This window comes from Haplochromis burtoni, unplaced genomic scaffold, assembly GCF_018398535.1.
Source record: "Haplochromis burtoni strain Fernald_Lab_line unplaced genomic scaffold, NCSU_Asbu1 Contig_514, whole genome shotgun sequence".
Taxonomy (NCBI): Eukaryota; Metazoa; Chordata; class Actinopteri; order Cichliformes; family Cichlidae; genus Haplochromis; species Haplochromis burtoni.
In genome coordinates, this window is record NW_024582875.1 from 79,296 (window position 1) to 103,368 (window position 24,073).

Consider the following 24,073-nt stretch of genomic DNA (forward strand, 5'->3'; position numbering starts at 1 on the left):
TATATATATATATAAATCTTATTTTGCTTTGCATAAATGTGTGTTTTGTAGTGCTTGGAGTTGGAGAAAGTAAACTTGTTGTCAGTGATGTGTTATTCCAGTGTTGAAAATTCTGTTTGTAAAGATGTTTTTCCTCTTGCAGATGGGCTCCTGGGGAAAGCTTTCACCTCCTCTTCCTTCCAAGGCTACAGCTTTGTATCATCTTTGTTAGTGCTGCTTGGACTTATTAAGGTATGAAACACTCTGCAAAATGTGTCTTTGGTTTGCTTCCCCCCCCCCCTAATGTTTTTGGTCCTCTACCTTCAGAGCGAGGATAAGGTGAAACCTGTGATTGTGGTCCCCGGCCACCTCCAAGCTTTGGAGCATGTCGTTCGACAGGACTACTTCCCCAAAGAGAGCGTGGCTGTGCTGGAGGCCTTCATGTCCCGGTAAGGACGTGACAGAATGAGCCAATCAAAAGGCAGCTTCCAGGTACAAAACACCATTATTTCCTATCCTTAGTAATGTAGCACATAAATGCTTCTGCACCAGGTGCGTAAACAGATGGTGATTAATTCGCCCTGGTTTTATCTCACTTTTGTGTTGGAGAGGATTCATTATATTCTTGATTAAACTATTTATATAATGCAATATTTTGGTGCAGTTTACTTATAAAAAAATTAATAATTAAATAATTATTGTTGAGTTTGGGGTGTTTCATGGGATCCTAGAAAATCTCCAGATCTTTTAATGAAAAAATTGTAATACAGGATAAATAATTGTACAATCTGCATGTGTCATTCTTAGGAATAACAAGACCTTGGAGTCCTGTGGAAATGCTAAAAACAATCTCCAATCAACACTGCAGAGAGTCCGGTCTCAGAGCTGAGGACTGTGGACACGTGCGCATAGACTGATCATTCATGGCCTTTGGAAACCAGCACACACAAACACAAAAGTAAAAAAGAGGAGCACTTGAGAAAACCCCTTTTTTCCCTGGACTTCGGACATAACTTGAATACGTCTTATGAAATAGAAAAAGCTCTGAAGGTGTGAAATTGTTGAAGCCCTTTGTATATGTTCAAATAACTACCAGACAGCACTGACACCTTTAACTTCACCTTCTTTGTATACGGGTGAATGAGAAAAGGCCTCACGCTCCACAGATGACAGCTGTAAACCAGGATCAGTGTGGACTTGGCACTCGCAGCTATTGTGGCTTCTCTATTTAATTTTCACCTTTGCTGTTCTCTTGTTTCACACCAAATATTTGTTATATATTCACAAATATTGTCAAATTGTGATATTAAAATATCTATTGACAAGCAGAAACAAGACTGTAACATACCACATTAAAATGCATTAAATAAATTGAAATGTATTTTCAGGGTAGACAGTTGTTGATGAATTTGTGTTGCAAAAATAAAGCTCATTTTGAGTGTTGTTGTTGTTTTTTTTAAGTGTCTGCAAGCTGACTGTGTAGTTTCTACAACCCCGATTCCAAAAAAGACAAAATGCTGTTTAAAGGAAATAAAACTGGAATGCAGTGATTTGCAAGTCTCATAAACCCATATTTTATTCACAATAAAACATGGAAAATGTTAAATATTTAAACTGATAAGGGAAACTACTGAAACAGCTGAAGGAAAATTCAGGTTAACTGGCAACGGGTCAGTAACGTGATTGGATATATATTAACCAATCTGGCAAAAGACCTTGTCCACAATTTACGGAGCAATTTCAGAATAATCTGCACATTTGAAAGGCACCATTAATGTTGAATGGTATAAGGTCAGCTTTTAGAGCAATATGTGCTCCCATCCAGATAATGTCTTTTTCAGAAAAAGGCCTTGCATATCTCAGCAAGACGATGCTAAACCTAGCGAAGAGGTTCAGTGCTGAAATGGCCTGGCTGCAGTTAAAAGAAGAAGGCTGTTGTGGTGAACGTGGCTCTTTCCCAAATAATTTTTTCCTTCTTCGAATGTTGCAGTCAGAATAAAAATGGGATTTATAAGCATTTCAAATCATTACACTTAGGTTTTTTTATATTTCAGATAGCATCCGAGCTTTTATTGGAATGAGTTTTATTTAAAAATAAAAAGCAAAACTTTAAACTCCAAAGATGTAATGCAGATATAGATTTTACAGTAATGCAAAACGGAGAAAGAAAAGTTGAAATGGTAGTAATAACTAGAAAAAGTTGCATTTCCTGCAAAAATGCTGTGTGAATGCCTTGCAGTAGAATCTGAAAACAGCAGAAGGAGAACTATCTGATGAAAACACTGTGTAGAAGCTGAACTCTTTGCTGAAAACTGCTTTATTTGAAAGGGTACACTGAACAGTGTCACTAAAGCAGAGTGCATGCAAGCAGAGGTGTGCTAACAGCAACAAGTAGGATTCAAACCTGCACCAACAGATCTCACAGCAGCTGCTCATCTCACTGAGCCAAAGCAGTTCCTGTCCCAACAATAGATATGATGAGAGAAAAAATATGCAGGGGGCCGAAGAAGCTGAATTGTGCTGAAAAGAGGTAAAAAAGCTGAAATTCTTCTGAAAGAGCAGAAGAGGCTGGAATTTTTCAGCTACTCATTGAGCCAAACTGGTTCTTACGTAACTGAAAAAAGCTGACAATTCTGATAAAAACAGCAGAAGAGGCTGAGATTTGTGCTGATAAGAGGTGAAAACGCTGAAATTTCTGCTGAAAAGAGGCAGAACAACCTGGTTCTGCTCAATTTCAGTCCACCAATCAGAGGTACTGCGCCGTTTTTTGGAGTTACAAAACGTGTGTAACTACTGTAAAACTCGGTGGGATAGAAGCACTTGTCCTGTCACTTGTACTGGGTGAATTGGCAGACTTTGAACCTTCACTGTGGACAGAAAGGACAGATTTCCACCCCTCAAACAAATGTAATTTATGGCTCAACGGTAAGATGACTGTAAAAACTGCTTCGACCGTGAGTGTCAGCAGTGTCTGAGGATGAATTGGCACAAGCCTCATTTGTTAACTTTGCTTTGTTAAGGAGATGTGACGATTTGAAAAGGGCTCTCATTAAAGAGTTCCAGCGCTGATTTTGAACAAACTCTCCATTGACTTTCTATGGAGAGTTTTCAGACTTTGTGTTGCTCTGAGGCGATCTGATAAAAATCTGTAACTTCCACAACAATGATAGTGACATTTTCTGAAAGCCAGCAAAAATACCCACGTTTTGATGTATAATTTGTGGAGGTTGAGTGAAAATTGAGTGAGTAGCAAGAAGTTGTTCAGACATGAAGAGAAAGTTCAGAAAGGACAAGTTGTCACTCTGAGTTAATTGCATAGCAACCATAACAACGCATGTATTTTCTGGAAAATCACAAAGCTGCAACTGAAAACTTAAAGAGGCATTAAATTAAAACAGTAACACATATGAAAAAGCTGAATCACACATAAAAAGCCCAATAATTTGAGAACATTTTAAAGTTTGAATGGAGAAAGTATGAGGAAGTAGTTAAGTTTCAAAAACAAGCAAGTTTTAGCAGAATTGTGGAAGTTTTCCTTTCATTTCAATGGGACAAAAGGAAAAAAGTGTAATATTTTAAAAAGTATAATAGTAATAAATACCAAAAGATATAGCCGGAATTAGCAGAAATAGCAGAATACTTTGAGGCATTCACACAATTATTATTGCCTGATGAAGCAGGCTTTTTTAAGGTTATAATGGAAGCTTATGGATGAAACTCCGGCATTCAGATTTAAAAGCCTTGATTTTTCCAAACCAGCAGTGAGTTATTTCATCTCATGTGTCAGCAAATAGAAGCTGCTCGCTTCTTGTGCCTCAGAAAATGTGAAGCCAGTGTGTTAATTTGCAGAGAGAGGACACGAAGATCAGGGGTCACCACAAAAGAATTTACCAAAGTCTTGTTTGTTAGCCTGTTGGACCACAGGCTGTAAGTACTGGGCACACTCAGAGTGAAGTAAAGCCCTCAGTGAACAACTTAAAGCCCGAACTGGCAGATTAAATCCATCTCTAATTCTTGTTACCAAGGAAACACTGATAGCACAGCCATATGGTTAAAGGTAAGCCAAGCTGCTTGTTTTTAGTGATCTGGGTTTTGAACTCGGATTTTCTTTGGAGTTTAGATTTCTCATATGGTAGTGTTAAGTGTTAAGCTATATAGTGTAAGATATTGAGTATCGATCAGTTTTGATCATCACCTGCTACATCTATATACATCTAAAATGGCAGATAAATGATGTGTGCCATGTGTTGCTAAAGCCAAACCGTTGAGTTTTGGGAACCAGGAACCAGTTGTGGGAGATCAGGGGAAATCAAACAAAGTAAAAGGCTATGCTGGTTTCAACCGTGGAGAGCTCTTCTGCCTCCTTAAAGATACCTTAGGTAACATGACAATCCTTCAAAAATATTTTACAGACATGAAAGGAAAAGCAGAGTCCTTTATCCAACTAAATGAGGAGGAATCCATGTTTCAAGACCCCCAAATCTGTTGTTTTGCTTCTGTAAGGTGCAGAAGAGCTTTATAACTTGAACTAGTGTGTCTAGTGTCTGTCTCCCAACCCGGGGCCTTTAGCCACTCCTATAATTCTATTTCTAACATGTGTTACTGGCACAGATGCAGATCTTCTCTGCTGAAGTCGTCCTCCTTGTTTTAACACTGTCTTTACCCGTGGAAGCCAAAAAGTGTCCCAGAGCCTGCAGTTGTGACAGCATCACACTCACAACAGCCTGTGTGGGCAAGAACCTAACAGATGTCCCCCCGACTGTGGAGGAGGTGAGGAATTCAGGGGTTTTGCTGTATCTTAGACATATAGGCTTTTTAAACTGAGGGTTGATAACAAGCTGGATGGATCCTCTCCTCTTTACTCTGAAGGATGGCGCGTGCACGTGTTTCAATAACAATTTCAAATGCTCTCCTCTTAACCTGACTGAGATGCTCTGGCACGACCTGAAAAGGGTTTTCAATTAAGACATCCCAGAAATATTGATGAACTGAAACAGGTTTATAGGACAAAGATTTCTCCTCAGTGAAACATCAGAAACATCTAAAGGAAGTTTGCTGCTGCTAAAGAAGCTTCTGTAAAATACTGCATGTAATTATTTTCCAGCCTGTGTTGTGAATGATCACTCATTGTCCTCAGTAAAGAAAGAATGAAAGCGTATAATTATGAAGCACGGACCACATTCTGTGAGTAATTAGTGCTGAAATCAAGAGAGAGTGATTTTAGAACCAAAGAGTGATTAGCTAACCAGACTTATTATCTGAATAAACCAGCCTCACTCTGCTTTCCGTCCTGGCATGTAATTGTGTGTCCAATACTCATTGCTTCCTCTAGATTACTGTGAAACTCGACCTGAGAAATAACAACTTGCAGGTGCTGTCCAGGGGGACATTCATGCACACACCCTACCTCACCCATCTCAACCTGCAGCGCTGCAACATCATCGAGATTAAAGAGGGCGCCTTTCGGACTCTTGGCCGAGTGGTCTCTCTAAACCTGGCTCACAACAAAATTGAAATCCTTTACCAAGTAAGATCAGAGGCCCGCAGTTTTTCCTCTCGAGTCTTTATTATGAGAATGATGTTCTCTTCTTTTCACTGCTGCAGGAGTCCTTTGACGGTCTCTCCTCCCTGAAAGAGCTGCGACTTGACAACAATCGCATCGAGGAGATCCAGCCTGGAGCCTTCACACAGCTCGGCTTCCTCAACACACTGGCCATAACCCACAACCAGCTGGTTTACATCCCTAACATGGTCTTCCAGGTACTCCAAATTATGGTTAAATACGTTAATAATCTTTTTGGATGTGTTTGGTAATGCGATTCCACAACGGTCCTCCTTCTCCTCCTCTTCCTCCTCAAGGGGCTGCAGAACATTAAGTTTCTTCGTCTTAGCCACAACTCTCTGAACAACCTGGCACCTGAGGCGTTTGCTGGGCTCTTCACCCTCAGCCGCCTCGACTTGGATCACAATGAGCTGCAGTTCTTCCCCACACAGACAATGACGAGGTGGGACAACCTGGACGACTGTTATGGGACATATTGATATGTGTGTTTTAATGTGTGTTTAGCATTGAATCCTCAGCTGCAGCAGCACTATATATATATATATATATATATATTTATATATATATATATATATGTGTGTGTGTGTGTGTGTGTGTGTGTGTGTAGTAAAATTTGTGAGCTTTTAAGTGACAATTTTAAATTGCCATGTCCTCCACCTGTTAAGACTCCGTGAGGTCACACGGCTGCACATGAACCACAACCCCATGGTCTACCTCGGGGAAGATGCCGTTTCCATGGCAAAGCTTACACACCTGTACCTCAGCCACATGTCCCTTCAGGACCTCTCAGACAAGGCCTTCTCTCAAGCCCCCCTCCTCTCACACCTTGACCTCAGCCACAACCATCTTCGGTACGTGGAGCCCTTCTCAGGCCCTAGAGACCTCACCAGCCTCAACCTGACAGGTAAAGCCTGTGTTCTGATGTTTTTTATTGGACACAGACTTTTACTTTAACATAACAGGCTTTCATTTTTTCCAAACCAGCAGATGTAAGTGATCTGACTTCTCATGTCTCATAGTGAGGCCAAGAAAGAAAGATGTAGGGGGGTGATAGCATACCATGTGTCATTTTTACATGCTGACCAACAGGCATTTCTTACTTTTTCTAAAGGGAACCCCATTTACTGTAACTGCTACATGTCTCCACTGAGGCAGTGGGCGAGAGTTAGTGGTGTGAAGCTGCTGGGGGCCTGCTCTGGACCTCCTCACCTCTCAGATGAGCCTCTGCAGGCGGTGTCTCCTCTGGATCTGCGCTGCAGGAGGGGGGAGTCACCGGTGGAGGAGGAGGAGAGTACGGAAAGAGTCCCACCCACAGCCACTGCCAAGCCAAAGCAGAAGGTCAAGTGTCCAGCTAACTGTGAATGTGATGTAAGTTGGAGACAGAAAACACTTCTGGGACACAATGAAAGCATGAAGAAAAAATAAAAACTCCAGTTTCTCATAGATTTGCTGTTTTACCACACTCTCACTTGGCTCACTTGTACTTACTTACTTCGCTAATCACAGTAGAGCACTTGGCTCTCAGACTGTGGCTTACTTGTGATTCCTAGGATATTTAAAAGTAGAATGGGAGGCACAGCCTTCAGCTTTCAGGGCCCTAATCTGTGGGACCAGCTTCCAGTTTGGATTCAGGAGGCAGACACCCTCTCTAGTTTTAAGCTAGAGAGCTATGCTAAAAGGGTTTTGATAAAGCATATATTTAGGGGTTGGATCAAGTGGCCATGCTATATAAATAAAATTGAGTTGAAAGCTCTAAAACTCCACTGTAGGTAGATGGGTAACATAGTGGTAGATTTTTGGCACCACACAAATAATGCTTCAAAGGCCTTTAAATGAAGGCTAATGCTGCATGCTACAAGGCAGCTGTTTTACTCATATGTTTATCAGTGTCTCAGAGCACTGTGATATGTCGGTATTCTATTAAGTAAACCCTCAGAGTACTTCCTCGATGACTGTTTGTTATTTCCACTGAGACGTTTTGCAGGTTTCACATTCAAAACTGATTTTCTCTAGACTGAGACCCAGCATGCCACATGTGAGGGTCGGGGCCATACTAGAATCCCACGAGGCTTCCCCGCCCAGACGCAGTTGCTGGACCTCCACGATAATCACTTCCACTACCTTCCAGCCAACAGCTTCCCAGGCAGCAGCCAACTTGTTTCTCTTCACTTGCAGTCCTGCAAAATCCATGAAATTGAAGGTGGTGCCCTCCAAGGGATGAAAAACCTTTTGTATTTGTATCTTTCTGATAATGACCTCATGTCCTTGGACCCCAAGGCCTTTGCTGGAGTGCCCAAGCTCACCTACATCCACCTGGAGAGGAACAAGCTGGCGCAGTTCCCTGGATCAGGTCAGTGGAAAAATTACATTAAGTCTGCCTCAGTAGATACTATCTACAAGAAACACTGGAACTAAAACATGGCTGTTCTGTGTCTTTCTTCTAGCTCTGTCACTCTTACCAAGTCTGGTTGTGTTACACCTGGAGCAAAATGCCATCTCTAAACTTGAGACCAGTGGGTTGCTGTCCTCACTGGGCTCTAAACTTACTGAGTTATACCTGGGCAATAACAACTTAACTTACATTGCCAAGGGCGCTCTTGACTCTGACTCTCTATGTACCCTTCACCTGGATTCAAATCAGCTGACTGAGGTGCCCACCCACGCTCTGCTTGAGACCCCTAATCTGCAGGAGCTCAACCTCTCTGGGAACTCAGTTCGTTGGGTGGGACCAAATGCTTTCCAGCCCTTATCCAAAAGTCTGAAGAGACTTTACATGGATCATATGAGAATGGAAAAGGTACGAGAGAACCTTTTAAGCTAATATCACAAGTTCGTTTGCAACGTGTTTATGTTTTCTCAGCATTGTCAGTATTTGAACACCAGCCAGGTTTCCAATATCTAGTCCAAACGTGTTTATGTGAAAATATGTGCTGATTATTCACTGCACTGAGGGCTTGTTCAAGATAAAGAATTTTCTTTTCAACTCTTTGTATTGCACCACTGTGCAGATCTCCAAGGATGCACTGCTGGGGCTGGCCTCAGAGCTGCGGACTTTGACTGTGAGAGGAAACCAGCTGGAGGAGTTTCCTGATCTGAGCCCACTCACCGGCCTGGAGACTGTGGACCTGCAGGACAACCCACTGCGTTGTGACTGCTCTCTGCTTCCTCTGCGCAGGTCGGTGTAAGATTTACCTGGGACTACAGTTAGAATGAACTGACAGCTTTACTGACTCTGTCTCTTTGTATCTGTGGCTCAGGTGGATGGAGAATGTTAGTTTGGAGCTGACCGCAACTTGTGGTCACCCTCCTGAGCTCAGAGGTCAGAAGGTCCGGGGCATCCACGTCTTCAAGTCCTGCCCAGAGAACATTTCTTCACCAGAAAAGAAGAGTGCTGCATATCCAAAAGTGAAGAAATCCAAAGCAGACTCCTTGAAATCCCGAAAAGTCAAAGCACAGACCACAGCTAAAGTCGCCAAACTGCCCAGGAAGCAGCCTCAAAGAAAACCTGGGCCACCAAAAGTAACAAAGAAAAAGAAGATACTGAAATGAGAACATGTAACTCATTTTCCTTTTCCTCTTTTTTTGCAATAAACCTGAGTGTTAAGGAGCTGGGTTTCTTGAAAGCTACATTTGTTTGGTTCTAAATTAAAATGTTGAGCCATGCAAGTCTTTTGTATCCAAGCGAAAAATCAAAGTCAAAAAGTCAGAGGAAACCTGACAGTCACTCAGCCAATCTCTCACCATTCTTGCAGGGATACTTTAATGCAACACTAAAAAGGTTTGTTGAGAGAGAATAACAACGCATTTTTAGAGGAGCCCAACTGCTATGCATATTACAGAAATGTATATTTAGTGGTGCACATACTAATTTACAGAGGCCAAGCGTCAAGTGTCTATAGGTGAAATCAGCGAGGCCATGTTATCCCACATTGTCCCTATGTGAGACGGCACAGCAATATCCCACATTGGAATTGAGTGTAGTTTATAGAAGAACCACATAGCCAAAAAAATCTTATCTATGGGTGTATCCATACTGAAAGCTAACAAAAACGGACAAACACAGCTAGTTATGTGCAGTACTGCAAATGTTGGTATTGATCTGATATCAAGCCAGTATTTCCTATACCAATACAAATATTTTTAGCCTATAAGGGCAGCTTATGTAAGGGAGAGCAGTGTTTCATGATTTATGAAATAGTCATCAATATGCAAATTCTGAACACATTTTAATGATCACTAAAATCACTTTGATTTTTTTTTTAAATTTCCCACAATAATTAGTTAACACGACAACAAAACAAATCTTTCACCTTCTTAATTATTTTAAAACTATTCTTTTTTTAGACCTGTCTTTTAAGCACTTTTGGTCAACATCTGTTATCTAAATGTGCTATAGGTTTTAAATATTCTAGACGTGACGGTAAATACAAAATCTTTCAGATATTTTCATACAGCATGTCTGAGCTATAGTTTTTTAATTCCAAAATTCAGTGGGCTACAAACTGAACTTATAGGATAGAAGCAAAGTATTGATCTTATCACCGTAGCATCGATGGGAGATCAATAGTAATTCAAACTACTTGGCAGTGTTAGCAACATTTGTGCTCTAACAATTTACTATATCTAATGGGAAATGACAGACCATTGTGTCTGTGATACCTGCCTTTATACTGAGCTGTAGTTGAGGGTTAGTCGTGGGGGTTCCATGGTGTAATGGTTAGCACTCTGGACTCTGAATCCAGCGATCCGAGTTCAAATCTCGGTGGAACCTAAATGTTTTGGATGGAGAAGCTTTTCGCTTTGTGTTCATGAAAGTTAACATTGTTAGCTTTTGAAATAAATATAAGAAAATAACTATGATCTGTCTTCATTACGCCGTCAAATATCGATATAATACGCTTTAAAACTTCTCAAATTCGACGGCGGAAACTGCCGCTCTTCTTCCGCCTGATTTGGCTCATACGTCATACTCTTCCGTTCAAGATGGCAGCAGCAATGGACGTGGATACACCGAGCGGTACTAATAGCGCAAGCAAGAAACGATTTGAAGTAAAGAAGGTATGGCTGTAAAAAGTCTCTCACCGGGGAGTTACTAAGAAGCTGTCTAATGTGAACAATGGACGCTATCATAGCTTAGTGCCGCTCACTGCCTTTACTAAGCTAACTCTAGCATGCTAACTTTAGCGCTATGTCACTGTGGCATAGGACACTAGGCTTGTAGCTGTTAGTAACGAATACCCACGAATTTGCACTTCCCATTAAGGGGCCGAGAATCAACGCCCTTACAGATATCTCTGAATTAATAACAAAGGTGTAATGGGCAGAAACACATCAGCTGTTCAAACGGTACCCCGGCGGAATTAGCCTAGCTACACATCACACGTAATTTTTGTTTTGTATTTAAAAATAATGTTTACACGTTTGACATGCTTTCGATGGCGACTGTGTGTCTCGTTCTTATGCTATTCTTTTCTCAATAAGCTAGACTCAAATGATATATTTAGGGCCCCATGCCTTAAATCTCTAATGATTTGAGGACTTCTATAGAGTTTACAGTAACATCTCAGGCGTGTTTCTGGGATGGGGAAGTGGATAAGGCCCTCTTACAGACACTCAAGAGATGCTTTTGCTTCTTCTTTTTCAAATCAAAATACATTGGACACTCATAATGAACCAAAGTTAAAATATATATTTTTAAATAAAACATATGTTTATGTCATGTTTGTTATTAAGCTCAAAAAGTGCCCCTCAAGTCACAGCAGTTTGTGCACTGCTGGCCCTCGTGTGGTTCAAATAAGGGGATATAGACATTTTTTAAATTAAATAATCTCCAGATTATGAATCTTGGATCATATATTTGTGTGATTTTATTTTTCCCCCTCAGTGGAATGCTGTGGCGCTCTGGGCCTGGGACATTGTGGTGGACAACTGTGCTATCTGTAGGAACCACATCATGGATCTCTGTGAGTTCAGTTTTACATTTTGGTCTTTGATCTCTTTGGTGAACATTTTGACAGTAAATGAGGTTTGCTTATCATTGTAGGTGATATGGTGCTTTTTATGTTGACACATTTCTCTTTTCCCCCCTCACCCATTAGGCATAGAGTGCCAGGCCAACCAAGCTTCTGCAACCTCTGAAGAGTGCACTGTAGCCTGGGGTGTTTGCAATGTAAGCTTCTATATAACATGTACAGTGTGATCAAAATGGTCTCAGCTCCCCTTTAAGACCATTGCTCTTTGTTTGAATTGCACTGTGGAAGCAAAATCCTGATCTGACCACTTGATTTTTTCTGTTTTCTCTCTGTCTTTGCTGTGTGTGATTGGCAACAAAAGCCAATCACACACAGCAAAGAAGATGAAAATGGGTGTCTGAAATTATTTTTTTGGGAACAAAGGAGGAAGTCATAGGAAGTGTGTGTGCCCTGCACTCCACAGTTCAGGTTGTTTCTACTGAATGATCTCCCTGGGACAACTCAGGATATCACAGTAGAACTGAGTCTTCACAGTCTGACCCTGGTGTCTGTAGCACTGACAGTTGTTGATGCTCCCTGTTCAAATTTGGCATCCATACTGAAAACATGCAGATTCACAAAGTCAGATTAGGACTTCTAAGGAGTGATCTTAAAAAGATGATGACAGGCACCTCCTGTAACAATCATCTCTGCTGCCAGGAAGGGCAGATATAGGAAGTTCTATGTATCGGGCAGAGGTGATCTTCCAGATGATATATCATTATCAAAAATGATCAGCATGCTGATCCATAAAGGTGAGAGGAATCATGTTAAACACAAATTAATATTAGTATAACTTCTGGAGCGATTTTCTCAACATTGATCATAATGAACTTTAATAGGAATTTCCTGCACAAGGCTGTTGTGCTTATAAGAGCTTGCTCATGCCAGGTTTATATGCAGGAACTATACATGCAATGAACACTATTTAAATGGAAGGTTTTAAAGTTTCCCAAATCCTTAAAAATGGTTTTAAATAATCTGGGATAACTTGATCCTCTGGTCATTTTGTTATTTTAAGCGCACATGATCTATTTCTTTGTTTTTCAGTTGTGCCTCAAAGTTTGATTGTTGTCGTGTGGAAGTACAAAGAATTAGTATTAGCAGTATTGCCAGGTCTCTCTTGGAAATGAGATTTTTGCCTGGATAAATAAAGGACTAATAATAAATAAAATACATGATACTTAAATATTGTAAACCTGAAGTAAAATATCGATTTTCCACTAGAGAAGTTATTTTTGTTAAATAAAATTCTTTTAGGTAGTTTTACCATCCTTCTGTTTCTCTTTTCCAGCATGCTTTCCACTTCCACTGTATTTCTCGCTGGCTGAAGACCAGACAGGTGTGTCCTCTGGACAACAGGGAGTGGGAGTTTCAGAAGTGAGTACCATGCATTACATTGTATACAGTTTTACTGTGTGGTCCAATCACAAGGGTTTAAGGGGTTCCTTGGTTAACAGTGCATTTGATCATTTGTTGACCCGCAGAGAAAATTGTTTATTCTTTAAAACTGAAGAGCTGTACTGACAGAACATCCTCTCTGTCATGTTTTCACAGATATGGACACTAGCTCGTTTATCCTTCACCCCTTTGTTGGCTTCTGCAAGCAGCACCCTCACTTTATCCTTGTTCTGACCCGCTTATAAAAGCTGTTTCTGCTCATGTATTTTGTTCTGGTATATTGTAAGTACAGAAATAAACAGGAATCTTGTGAAAAATACAGCTTGTGTGACTTGTGTTGTCGGAATTTTAAAGAGGAAGAGACAAGCAGCACATTTTCAGGGGTTGTGGGCAAAAGACTGAGTTAACGAAGGAGATCCAAAGGACAAATCAGCCGTCTGCTGTGACAGGACAGTGCTCAGTCAGATCTGCTTTGATAAGAGCCCAGCCGGCTGCGTGTTAGAGTGGTAATCCTCTGGCTGAAAGACAGATGTTGTGGATGGATTAAGTAGCTGGTGGCCCACTCTCCCACCAGGCCGGATTTATCAAAGTACCTTTAAAGACCCACATTTGGAACCAGCTGATGTGTTTGTTTGTAAACAGATTGAGGCAATGATTATGACAGGTTTAAAGATGAGTCGAGTTTTCTGATCATTCTTTCCAGTTTAATTATCACAGGAAAACTGAAGTCAAAATAAAAATGAGTGAACTCTTTTACACATGACATTTAACGGGAAACAGAACTAGAAATGCAGATCAAACCTGATTTGCAGGAACAGAGCTTTTATTTTTGTGAATTTTTCCAACAGGGTCAAACATGTTCAATACTTTTTATAATAATACGTCTGATAACAAGAAGGGCCCACACTGGTGTGAGAGTTCAGCTCCGTCCACAGAAAGAAAGAAACCAGTAGCTAAATCATAGTGAGTATTAAACAGCGGTAGAAATGTTTCTAAGCTAGCGTCTTAATGCAGGAGGCTCCCGGTTTGGCTGTTCATGACGCAGGTTAGAAAACGTCAACCTGTGGTTTAAGTGAATTCCCAGCTGAGATGTGCTGGACGGGGTGTATAAGTATCAGACCTGACTCCTAACCACCGGGCTGCTTTGTTGACATGTTGCTAAGTGCTAACAGGTTGATTAAGAACATTAAAAAAAAAAAAAGAAATTGCCAACCTTCCTCTACACCATGCCAGATAACCCGTCACCTGCTCCCCTGTTTGAACTACACACAGTGAATAATTGTTGAAAAGCTTTGCTCTCCAGATTGTTTCACCACATATCCACTCGTTCTTCTCTCCCATTTCGGTCCCGTCCTGTCTATGGCTGTGGAGGAGCTCCAAATTTAGAGCTCAGCTTGGTGACGAGGGCCATGATTTTGGGGTTGTTCTGATACTTGGAGATGTTGGCCGGGTTCTGGGCGACATCCTGGAAGGCGGCCATCACCTCAGGGTCCTGGAGTTGGATATTGGACAAAAATGGGGTCAACTTTGCTCACCCAGGGCATTTCCAAATCAGCTTAACAAAAACTGTTGGATGTTTTTTTGTTTTTTTTAACCATAGGTCATATGGTGGTCTTACTGATTCAACAATGCATAACAGCCATGTGTGGCTGAATGATTTATGTCAGGAGTAGGCAACTCCAGGCCTCAATTGCCAGTGTCCTGCAGGTTTTAGATCTCACTCTGGGTCAATACACCTAAATCATATGATTAGTTCATTACCAGGCCTCTGGAGAACTTCAAGACATGTTGAGGAGGTAATTTAGCCATTTGAATCAGCTGTGTTGGATCAAGGACACATCTAAAACCTGCAGGACACCGGCACTTGAGGCCTGGAGTTGCCTACCCCTGATTTATGTACTGTTCAGCATAAGAACTTGATTTAAATCCAGACACACCAGCCTGTCTGGCACCAAGAACAATGTTGTATTGGAAGCCACTTAAATCACCAGTATGTTGCTCAGTCTGAACTTCAGTTTGTCATCTGGATCATGTCTACATGCCTAAAGGCTGCTGCCATGTGATCGGCTGACTAGACCAGGGGTCTGCAACCTTTAACACCCAAAGAGCCATTTGGACCCGGTTTCCATGAAAACGAAAACACTGGGAGCAGCAAATACTTTTTGACATCTAAAATGAAGATAACACTGTTTATATTGTTTTTTACCTTTATGCTTTGTGTGAACAACTAAAGGGTGTTGCTTATGAAATCCATGAAGTGCTACAGAGAAAATTACATTTTATTTATGTAATTAACACATTTTGAACTCTTAAAGAAATATAACAAAAGGAAAGACACCCAGCTGAACTAAAATGATCCAGCAAACAAACATTGTTGTGAGCCGCCACCCTTATTTGGGCTTTTGGATCCTTGACCTGACTTTTAAAAAAATAACTGGAAAAAAAAGCACTATGCTGCTAAAAAAAGAAAAATAGATATTTGCAAAATTCTGCCTAAATATGTATTTTACCCGGTTAATGTGTCTGGCGGGGCGTGGTCTGCAGCGCCACTGCAGGGGAGGCGGACACACCTGAGCGGCACCCGCAATCACGCCTCGCCGCCTTAACGTCTGTGCCATCTATGCTGTTGTGTTGGTATGTGTCGGGCTGTGAGCTGCAAAGCTACAGCCGGCTGTATGCGTACAGCAACCGTGAGTGAAAAGTGGTCAATAAAGAGAAGCTGAAAAGCATGTTCATGCAAACATCGTCGGGTCTGCCGTGATATGTTTACAATGGGACTTCTGCTCCTGAACCTCTGCACACAGCATCTGCAAATCGGGGCTGTACGAAGTCACTTTCATCTTTACGCAGGACTGTAAGCTGTCATCTGTGAGGCGTGAGCGGTGTTTGTTTTTAACATAGTTCACGGTGGAGAATAGCTGCTGACATAATGTTAAAGGTGACATCAATGATTTTTAAATGTCAAAACGATGAGAATTTTTCCTAAACCAAGTAGAAATACAGTTTCTAGGTATCTGCCTTTATTGAGGTGCTGGCTACACTGTGCAGACAGCTTTGTCAGTGAGTAAACATTAGAACAACAACTAAATTTATCTCCATGCTGCCCTAAAGGCTAAAATAATCATTTGTTACTGTGTGGAAAAACAACCAACCCACTCCTGAAGCTCCCTGGTCTAAGTGTGCGCATCAAAATTGTTCTATTAGCCGTCCTGTCTACAAGACTCTCCTCAGCACTGTGTTACGCGTTAAAATAACCAACCCTAACCATGGGACAGCTGTGATGTGGAGGACAGAGTTAGTCACCTTCATGGCATTAAGCAGCTCAGGATCTTTCAGGAGTTCACCTAGACCAGCCATGCCGGGACCAGCTCCGGCTCCACCTGGGAATCCGCCTGGGAATCCACCCGGACCTGCCAAGCAATGATTAGACTTATACTTGCACTTATGTGTCTAATAAATGGATGCATAACAGAACCCTGACATGAACACACAGCTTCACACATTGTTCTCACCCTGGACGTTGTAGACACGGGATGATCAATAAAACAATCAGTGTTTACAGGAGTATAAATTATGGGACTCCATCATAAGGCATTCGGCAGTAAAATGAGTTGCTTTTGCTCTCCTACCTGGGAAGAATCCTCCTCCAGCCTGTCGTGCTTCCTCTTCCTGTTGCAAAACAATGAATGAGACATTCATCAGTGTCATACAGTTTTTGGATTTTTTCCCTCCTGGAAAATCTGTGGAATTCCTCCCAGCAACTCACCCTCTGAGCCCGTGCGTGCTCCTCTCTGGCTTTCTTTATCCGGTCTTGCTTCTCTTTGATCTCCTTCTCTTCTCTCTTGCGCTCATATTTGCGTCTGTGCTCTATGATTTTGTTGGCCTGAAAATTACAAAGAGTTCATCTGCATTAAGATCGTGTAAACAGATCAGGACTTTGCTGTTTAACTGCAACCTTCTACATATTGAACTACCTGCATTACTGTTCCCACCAAAAAAATGAAACTGCGGCAAAGCGTTTTTTAATCTTTCTGTTCACTTCACTATTACCTTTGGCTGGACCTCCTTCAGCATTGCACTGGCATCCTCATCATAGTCCAGTTTACAGGCTGTGGCCAGGTCCCTGGCTGCCTCCTCCCAGTGTCCCAGCAGCCTGCAGCAGGACAAACATCAATTTACTGACAATATTTGGTTTCCATTTCCAGTTACCTTCTTCAGAACTTTAATAACTCACATATTTAATCACTTTAGGACTTATATGGCTGCTTGAGTTAAAGGTATTTCTAAAAGCTCCTAAAAAGCCTTCAGTTGATCCAAAATGCTGCACCTGTAGCACCGACAGAGACTAGACACAGAGATCAAATTTCTCCCACATTAGCTTCTCTTCTCTGACTCGCTGCTAAATCCATAATTGAATTTACAATCTTTTTCCTCACATATAAAACCCTGATCAATCAGTCCTCATCAAATCATCCTGTTACTCTCATAGAGCACTTCACTCTCACACTGCAGGCTTACTTGTGGTTTCTAGAAGTAGAATGGGAGGCAGAGCCTTCAGCTTTGAGGCCCCAGTTTGGATTCAAGAGACAGACACCCTCTGAAATATCCTTTAGTTAAGAAGCCACTACTGGGCAACATTACATTTTCTCTACTTTCATTTGTCGTCATCTCCCTATGCACTCCTTTTTTTCCTTTTCCTTCACCCCCAACAAGTTTTTTTTTTAAATAAATAAAACCGAACTGAACTAATTGAATACAGTGAAGCAGAGCTGACAGAGATCTGCTTAACATCACCTCCCTTAATCTGACTCACTGAAGTGTTTTTGTCTGTTGTTGGTACTATTTGGAGCATTTTTAAGGCCCCATTCACACAGGCCAAGAGGGAAAAATGCACATTCCTCCATCTGTTTGGTGATTGGTGGTTGCTGAGGGCTGCTGGCTGTTGCTAGGTAAAAGAGGGTGCTGTACCAAAAAACCTTGTCACATGTAGTTTGCATGGAAGACATCAACTTGTCTGCAAACTTTAAAATTTTACTTTCCGACTGGTTGTGAAAGCTGAAAAAGTGTGACATGAACCAGAAATGGACAATATTCGCCTTCAAAATAAAAGCATGTCTTATCACTGCAAACATCATGAGCACCGACCAGCCCATTTAGGGGAGTAATTCAGGCCTGAATGATGCTTTTGCGGAAGTTTGGAATGAGAGTTTGGCTATGTTGCCTGTGCAGCAGAAGCTCTCTCGTACCTGTGAGCTTTCCCCCTCCACTTGTAAGGCTGTGCAGAGTCTGGATTGATGCTGATGGCTCTGTCACAGTCTCTTATGGCTGCGTTGGGTTTCTGCATCTGGATGTAGACACTAAAACGAAGAGAATAACCAGTTACACTCAAAGGCATTCAGAACAGACGGTATCTGAGGGAAGAAGAGGTGGTGGTTTCAAATGAAGGACACAGTGGACTCTCACCTTGCTCTCTTGGCATAGAGGATGGCAAGGCAGGGGTTAAGCTTGATGGCTTCAGTGAAAAGATCCAGAGCTTTCTGCAGATCACCTAAAATATATTTAAAATGAGACATTACAGATCATAGAGTCCTTTTAATTTCTTCTTCCATGTACAGGGAGAAGCATTCAGGAATTGCATTCACTGTTCATTGTAAACAGACCATCAACCCACCTTCTCCTAGAGCGTTAATGGCCTCCATCTTCTTCTCATTGGCCTGGTCCATCATTTCCTCTGTGACCTGTGGGAGAGTATGGACATCTATGCCTCAAGTCTCTCTAAAATTTAAAATATAGTAATTTCTCTGTCTCTGAATCTTAGTCAGGGGCTCAGCTTCCAACTAAGATAGGGTTTAAATGTTGATTTAATGTATGTGCGTAATTTTACCTCAATGTCTTCAAGCTCGCCCATATCCTGCGGGTCATCAATGTCTGGCTCGATCACTCCCTCTCTGTCGATTTCTGAGAAACCAAACACAAAAACATAACATAAATAATTAAGACGGGAGCGGTTTGTTCTATAACTTGGAGGGTAGACAATTACTCGCATCAGCATCCCTGCAGGACTGAACCATTATTGTTGGCGGGGAACGTTTACTCAGCTCCACACTAACTGAAATAAGCTCAATGAAATTATTGGTGTAGCTTAAAAACAGGTTAACAGCTAGCAAAAACTGCACCACATCTCAGCTACCAACAAGGGATATAATGTAAAAACATTCTGTGTTGGGATGTTACACCAATTTTTATGTGACCACATCAGAATTGTTACATTTTCTGCACATGCGTCCAGCCACATCTCCACTGTGCTCCATCTGTCGATAGCATTAGCTTTTTCAGCCTGGATGGAAAAAATTCTATCCTGATCTGAAATGGCTCAAGTTGAAGCCAACTGGACTTCTTTTGGGTTTCACGTCTCATCCAGTAAGCCCCTTCAGCTCTAAAAGCTCACGGGATTGTCAGCGTGGAAATACGAATGGTGGTTAAATCAAAACTGGATGTAGACTGCCTCCTGTTCTCTGTCCAAAATGTGAACATTAGAATCCTCAGGAGAGCATCCTTTGTCCTTTAAAGGCAAACATACAGCCCAGTCTCATCCTGTAGAAGAGGTGTTGTGCCATGTGGCTGTGGAATGGTCGCTCTCATGTCTATAACCAAGTACTCCTCTCTGCACTGAGTTGTTTAGCTAGGGTTTTTGTCTGAGTGTGTGGCTGGGTCTGAAGTGCCGTGGATGACAGCGTTATTCTCCCAGTCACTGTGCTCCTCACTGGTTGATGCTTCAGGTTCTTTTCGGTGCATTTTTGGTGACTTGATAAAGGCCCAGTTTGGATATCTTTTAATATGTTTATGTCTGTGTGTTTTCCCCGGCATCCTCCTTGGCGAACTTAATGTTTGTATCCTGATGGTAACTGTTCAAGTAATTTCTCTTTAGTATTCTTACTTGATTCTTGTGTTAACTCCCTCATTGTTATAGTTTTGAAATATTTAGAATAAGGAATTTAGATGATTGCGGGTAAGCTCTGAGTCTGTTTCAGTACTAAATAATGATGTTAAAATGCTTTAATAGGATGTAAATAGAAGTGTTTTCTGTTTATTTATAATTAATTAAAACATTCATTGATAAATAAAGGACTAGCAGTTAAAGTGTACTCTATTAAAAAAAATCTTCCGTAAATTGTGTTCATTATTTCATTTAATCTATTAAATTTACAGCATGTAAATCAAAGCTCCAGGCTGTCATGAAACAAAGTGTTGAGTGGGGCATACAGTACCTATTTCACTCTCCTCGCTCTCAGACGGCACAGCAGGCGCAGGCTCAGGCTCAGGAGGCGAAGCTGCGGTGGGTGGAGGGCCACAGGGACAGCCACCCTACAAGTCAGAAAGCACGCTTTGTTACGATGAGGTGTAATTTCTGACATTAGCATGAAGTAAAAGGCAATTAAATAATATTTTAGGCATCACCTGGCATGAGTCACTTGTCTTGGGTGGTGGAGGGATTGTTGCACCCATGCTGCAAAACAGAACAATAAAATAAACACAAAACATTAAATTTTAAGACATTGTTTTGGAGGAAAAGCCTAAACAGATATTGCAACAGGGTTACTTCAGCTGAACATATTGCTTAGTTAATTTCTCAACATTTTAGTGTAATCAAATCATATACACCATCAGATTTAAAGTTACGTCCCTCTCCTTGGTACCACTTCACTGAACCACAGCATCTAAAACTGCAAAAAGTGAGCTTAAATTGAGTAAAACAAGCAGCGCACAAAGTAAGGCCACTTTAATAATCCCTGGGTCGCTGGTTTCTGATGATGATTTTGAGATCACATCCTGTGTTGCGAGACCCAATCTTTGTGGCGTGTTGGCCGGTTCTGCACCTCTTGAGTTTTGTAACTTGGTTCGTTGCCCCGCAGAAGTCGCAGGTTGTTTGAAGACACAAGTGTACGATCGTGTACTGACGCCCGGAGGGAGATATTGCAACTGTTTGAAAACGTGTGTAGAAAGAATCAACCCCCCCCCTAAAAAAAGACACACAACAAAGTCTTGGCTTCAAGTTTTGACTCCTTCTCTTTCTTATCGGCACTTGTGATGCGATGTTGTCGGAGCCCTGACAACTATCATTTAGGAAAATACTGCAGCGACTTCTCATGGCTTAACAACCAGTATAAGCCTGTATCTGTGTGATGACGGTACGGAGTGAGCAAAGCGACCACAGCGGACGATATATTGGCACCTTAAAACATTCATTCCGTGAACTTTGATTTGAGATTTTGGCCCACATGCCTCTATAATAATTGTGAGGACAGATGCTGAGAAGGTGTACTCACTAGCCTCTTACCCTACCTAACCCTATTTAACCTGTCCCAAACCTTTAAAGACCGTTCTTTTATCCCCACAGGAAGCTGTGTCAGACCCCCAACAATCATAGTGGGCTCCTGGTGAGCCCAAGAGTGTAGTAAAACAAAACCTGTATTCAAATCCATCAGAAAACTAATGATTTGTAGTTAGGTGTTAAAAAATTAAGTTAGAGCTCAGCAGCACACACATATCAGATCTGTCTGATCGGTGGGTGTCTGAATACTAGTAGTCTAGTTTTTAATGTTTTGGCTAATTGGTTTTTAATTCAGTTTTTCCAAGCAGTTTATTTCTAAAAATTCTCAGCAGCACAGACAAAAGTCTGCTACTTTAGTTAAAGTTACAGTGCTGAAAATCTCACCACCAGATGTCAGTCTTTTGCAGACTGCAGTCAACTGATTTCAGCTTGTTTTTAAACCCCCCCCAATTCAAGTGCATAATCCCATCAAACTTCTGCAGGACAAACAACTGACTGCAGTTCATTTGTATTGAGTACAGGCTGTCAGTCAGCTGTTTACCTCAGTTGTCAATGTGTTTCTAGGTCTATTTACACTGGAGGCAGCTGTAAAACTGTGAAAGCTTTGAAAGAGTCTGAAACGAATCGCTTTCTTCAGATAACAGTGTCACTGAGGTTTGTTTATCACATGGAACAGCGATTTTTAGGACACAAGAGACTAAAATTACCTGGCATAATGTTAGCTTATAACCAACTTTTGTTGTTTAGCCTGCTCATTGTCTGCTCAGGAGGGTTGCGTGTCTAATCGGCTGACAATACCCAACTGTGACAATATCAAGAATAAATAAGCACGTTTATGCACGTTTCTGTGTGTTAGACCTCTCTGAGTTCAATTTAGGAGATGAGGCTTGAGGTGAGGAGCAAGAGGATGATGTTTTATTAAGATGCCATCGTGCGTTTTTCACTTCTTTGGTGAAGGGGACCGATAAAACCTAGGTGTAACTTTTCATATCTTGAGTGGGAAGGCGCAGACACAAATTAAATCTCACCTCCACCGTACGCGAACGCTTACGATTTCTCTGCGGCCTCTGACGTATGTTGTTGCTGGTCTCTACCCACATACAGTGATGTACATCTCAGTCACTGTATTCAAGTTTGCAGGGTAACATGGCGGCTTCCATAAAGTGACACCTGCTCCTCTGTATTTTTTTTTAAGAGAACTAATTAGTTTATGAGAACCTCAATTTGTTGGAAATGTAATTACACACTAATCGATGCATATTCATAAGCACAATATCTTTTTCTATTAAACAAACTCAAAAAAAATAAGTGACTGCACCTTAAAAACATATACAAATAATAGTACCACAGTCCGAGCTGTTCAGATGAAAAAACAAAACAGTTTTCTGCATTGCAGAGTTGAGGTATTAACAACAACGGAAGCAAAACAACCTCTGGGGTTTTAATTTAACAATTAGTTGTGTTGTGAGGCTTTGCTTTGTGCACCCTACGGTGGGGGGGGCCGTGTTCTTCACCGTTAGGTGGGCGGAACAGGGCATGTGGTCAACTCTACAGTCTGTTTCAGATCTCACCTAAGCACTTGTTTTGGCATTATGAAAAAAAAATCATCTGTGATTCCTTAAACCAGGAAGACCAGCATTAGACAATGGCTTCCCACTGTTTTTAGCAACAGGTAAGTTCCCAGTGTACTGACTTTAGCAGCCACGTCCGGAAGAAGCCCATCTCTGGAAGGTGCAGGATCCCGGGATTAGCCTCGCACAACTGCACGAAGCCTTTCAGCTCGGCCACTTTCCGTGGGTCCATGCTGCAGTTTCACGTCCACCAGACGGAGCTCTAGGTGCAGGGGGAAACCAGAGAGGAAAAACAATCAACAGCTTAGCAAAGTCCGGAGTTGTGTTTAGCTGCACGTAAACAAATGACAGCATCCGTAAGCTAGGTATGCTAACTCACAAGGATTGAATGAGCGTGCGCAGTAACCAGCTCCACAGTTCAATATAAAACCAGCACCAAGCGCTACTGAAGCTTTATAAATGAACCAACCACGCAACGCCTATGATTAGTGACTGTTTCAGGGGTCGTAGGTCAGAAGTTTCTAGAAATGTGAATTCATCTGTGACGCGGCGACCGTTTGACGCATAATAACGTCGTTAGCTTGCTGCACCGCGGGCCATGATTAATGAAAATAGTTCGTAGATGCAAACATTATTTTCAGGAATAAAAGCAAACTCACCCTGCCGAAGAAATGCCTAACTGACAGTTAAGGAAAAAACACACAGAGGAAGCCTGCGGTCGATGTTAGTACTATAATACACCTTCACCGACAGTGGCGTCGCTCCTGGGTTTTCATTCAGGCGGGTTATCGGACAGACCAAGGGGGTAAGGGTGGTGTGTGCCCTGAACCTGGCCTGACAGAAACGGTTCTGCTTCACGAATCAACTCAGCTCCCCCAAACTTTGTAAACCCTAGAAGTACGAGATTATTTCATTAGAGGGGTTAATGAACCCAAGTAGTAAAAACGTTAACATTATTTTCTTCTTATATAAATATCTGTAAATGGAAATATTAAAAAAAAAAATATATTTAATATAAATATATATTAATATTTAATATTCTTTCTACTGACATAGTGAACAGCATTTCCTGTAGTTGTACTGGATCATTTTAATATAACAGTGCATTTAGTTTTTTTTACTAGTCATGGCTGTATCAGCATCGTGACAATAATAATAAATAAATGAATAAGCACTTTAACAGGCAAACAGTCACAAAGCGCTGTATACAAGAAGA

At 41.4% G+C, this 24,073-nt stretch overlaps 4 protein-coding genes and 1 non-coding gene across 9 annotated transcripts in view; 4 read left to right on the forward strand and 1 right to left on the reverse strand.

The window, feature by feature from the left end:
• rangap1a (RAN GTPase activating protein 1a) overlaps nt 1-1,422 on the forward strand; it is a 17,330-nt gene extending 15,908 nt beyond the window's left edge. For 2 of the 3 annotated variants that reach the window (XM_005946991.2, XM_005946992.3), the window contains exons 14-16: nt 143-231; nt 307-428; nt 787-1,422. In XM_005946991.2, coding sequence (XP_005947053.1) covers nt 143-231; nt 307-428; nt 787-868 — 293 coding nt within the window. In that variant the 3' untranslated portion in view covers nt 869-1,422. Of the gene's footprint in view, nt 1-142; nt 232-306; nt 472-786 lie in introns of all 3 variants that reach the window. The other variant, XM_005946993.2, reaches the window with a different exon arrangement.
• A 614-nt stretch (nt 1,423-2,036) lies between these two features.
• On the forward strand, nt 2,037-9,370 carry chadla (chondroadherin-like a). Of its 2 annotated transcripts, none has more exons than XM_005947000.2 (11): nt 2,037-2,904; nt 4,591-4,749; nt 5,312-5,506; nt 5,584-5,739; nt 5,839-5,984; nt 6,208-6,446; nt 6,654-6,910; nt 7,556-7,892; nt 7,987-8,339; nt 8,551-8,717; nt 8,800-9,370. In XM_005947000.2, the coding sequence occupies exons 2-11, from the start codon at nt 4,591-4,593 to the stop codon at nt 9,089-9,091; spliced, it is 2,301 nt and encodes a 766-aa protein (XP_005947062.1). In that variant the 5' UTR covers nt 2,037-2,904; the 3' UTR covers nt 9,092-9,370. The 2 variants fall into 2 exon arrangements, with proteins under 2 accessions (XP_005947062.1, XP_005947061.1); XM_005946999.2 differs by lacking the exon at nt 2,037-2,904 and adding an exon at nt 3,866-4,036.
• Nucleotides 9,371-10,241: 871 nt separating this feature from the next.
• Nucleotides 10,242-10,313, forward strand: trnaq-cug. Its single transcript has one exon. It is a non-coding gene; the product is annotated as a tRNA-Gln (tRNA).
• A 162-nt stretch (nt 10,314-10,475) lies between these two features.
• rbx1 (ring-box 1, E3 ubiquitin protein ligase) lies at nt 10,476-13,273 on the forward strand. The gene is made up of 5 exons (XM_005946997.2): nt 10,476-10,600; nt 11,427-11,505; nt 11,641-11,711; nt 12,848-12,933; nt 13,111-13,273. Exons 1-5 carry the CDS (start codon nt 10,526-10,528, stop codon nt 13,121-13,123), a joined length of 324 nt encoding a protein of 107 aa, XP_005947059.1. The 5' UTR covers nt 10,476-10,525; the 3' UTR covers nt 13,124-13,273.
• A 486-nt stretch (nt 13,274-13,759) lies between these two features.
• On the reverse strand, nt 13,760-23,679 carry st13 (ST13 Hsp70 interacting protein). Of its 2 annotated transcripts, none has more exons than XM_042214079.1 (13): nt 23,517-23,679; nt 22,980-23,119; nt 20,413-20,461; nt 20,223-20,319; nt 18,839-18,912; nt 18,626-18,692; nt 18,418-18,502; nt 18,201-18,311; nt 17,005-17,107; nt 16,721-16,837; nt 16,584-16,623; nt 16,258-16,364; nt 13,760-14,446 (listed from the first exon to the last, which is right to left on the reverse strand). In XM_042214079.1, exons 2-13 carry the CDS (start codon nt 23,087-23,089, stop codon nt 14,312-14,314), a joined length of 1,095 nt encoding a protein of 364 aa, XP_042070013.1. In that variant the 5' UTR covers nt 23,090-23,119; nt 23,517-23,679; the 3' UTR covers nt 13,760-14,311. The 2 variants fall into 2 exon arrangements, with proteins under 2 accessions (XP_042070013.1, XP_005947066.1); XM_005947004.3 differs by lacking the exon at nt 23,517-23,679 and adding an exon at nt 23,237-23,432.
• Between the last annotated feature and the right edge of the window lie 394 nt (nt 23,680-24,073).

What these genes read in the sequence shown, in the direction of transcription:
- rbx1 (XM_005946997.2), top strand. Translation starts at nt 10,526, where the DNA reads ATGGCAGCAGCAATGGACGTGGATACACCGAGCGGTACTAATAGCGCA. An exon ending in GAACCACATCATGGATCTCT is followed by an intron (nt 11,506 to 11,640) that starts GTGAGTTCAGTT and finishes CTCACCCATTAG; the next exon opens with GCATAGAGTGCCAGGCCAAC. An exon ending in TAGCCTGGGGTGTTTGCAAT is followed by an intron (nt 11,712 to 12,847) that starts GTAAGCTTCTAT and finishes TCTCTTTTCCAG; the next exon opens with CATGCTTTCCACTTCCACTG.
- chadla (XM_005947000.2), top strand. Translation starts at nt 4,591, where the DNA reads ATGCAGATCTTCTCTGCTGAAGTCGTCCTCCTTGTTTTAACACTGTCT. An exon ending in TCCCCCCGACTGTGGAGGAG is followed by an intron (nt 4,750 to 5,311) that starts GTGAGGAATTCA and finishes TGCTTCCTCTAG; the next exon opens with ATTACTGTGAAACTCGACCT. An exon ending in CAGCTAACTGTGAATGTGAT is followed by an intron (nt 6,911 to 7,555) that starts GTAAGTTGGAGA and finishes GATTTTCTCTAG; the next exon opens with ACTGAGACCCAGCATGCCAC.
- st13 (XM_042214079.1), bottom strand. Translation starts at nt 23,089, where the DNA reads ATGGACCCACGGAAAGTGGCCGAGCTGAAAGGCTTCGTGCAGTTGTGC. An exon ending in TGGAGGGGGAAAGCTCACAG is followed by an intron (nt 17,108 to 18,200) that starts GTACGAGAGAGC and finishes GTCCTGCTGCAG; the next exon opens with GCTGCTGGGACACTGGGAGG. An exon ending in TGGAGGAGGATTCTTCCCAG is followed by an intron (nt 16,365 to 16,583) that starts GTAGGAGAGCAA and finishes ATTGCTTGGCAG; the next exon opens with GTCCGGGTGGATTCCCAGGC.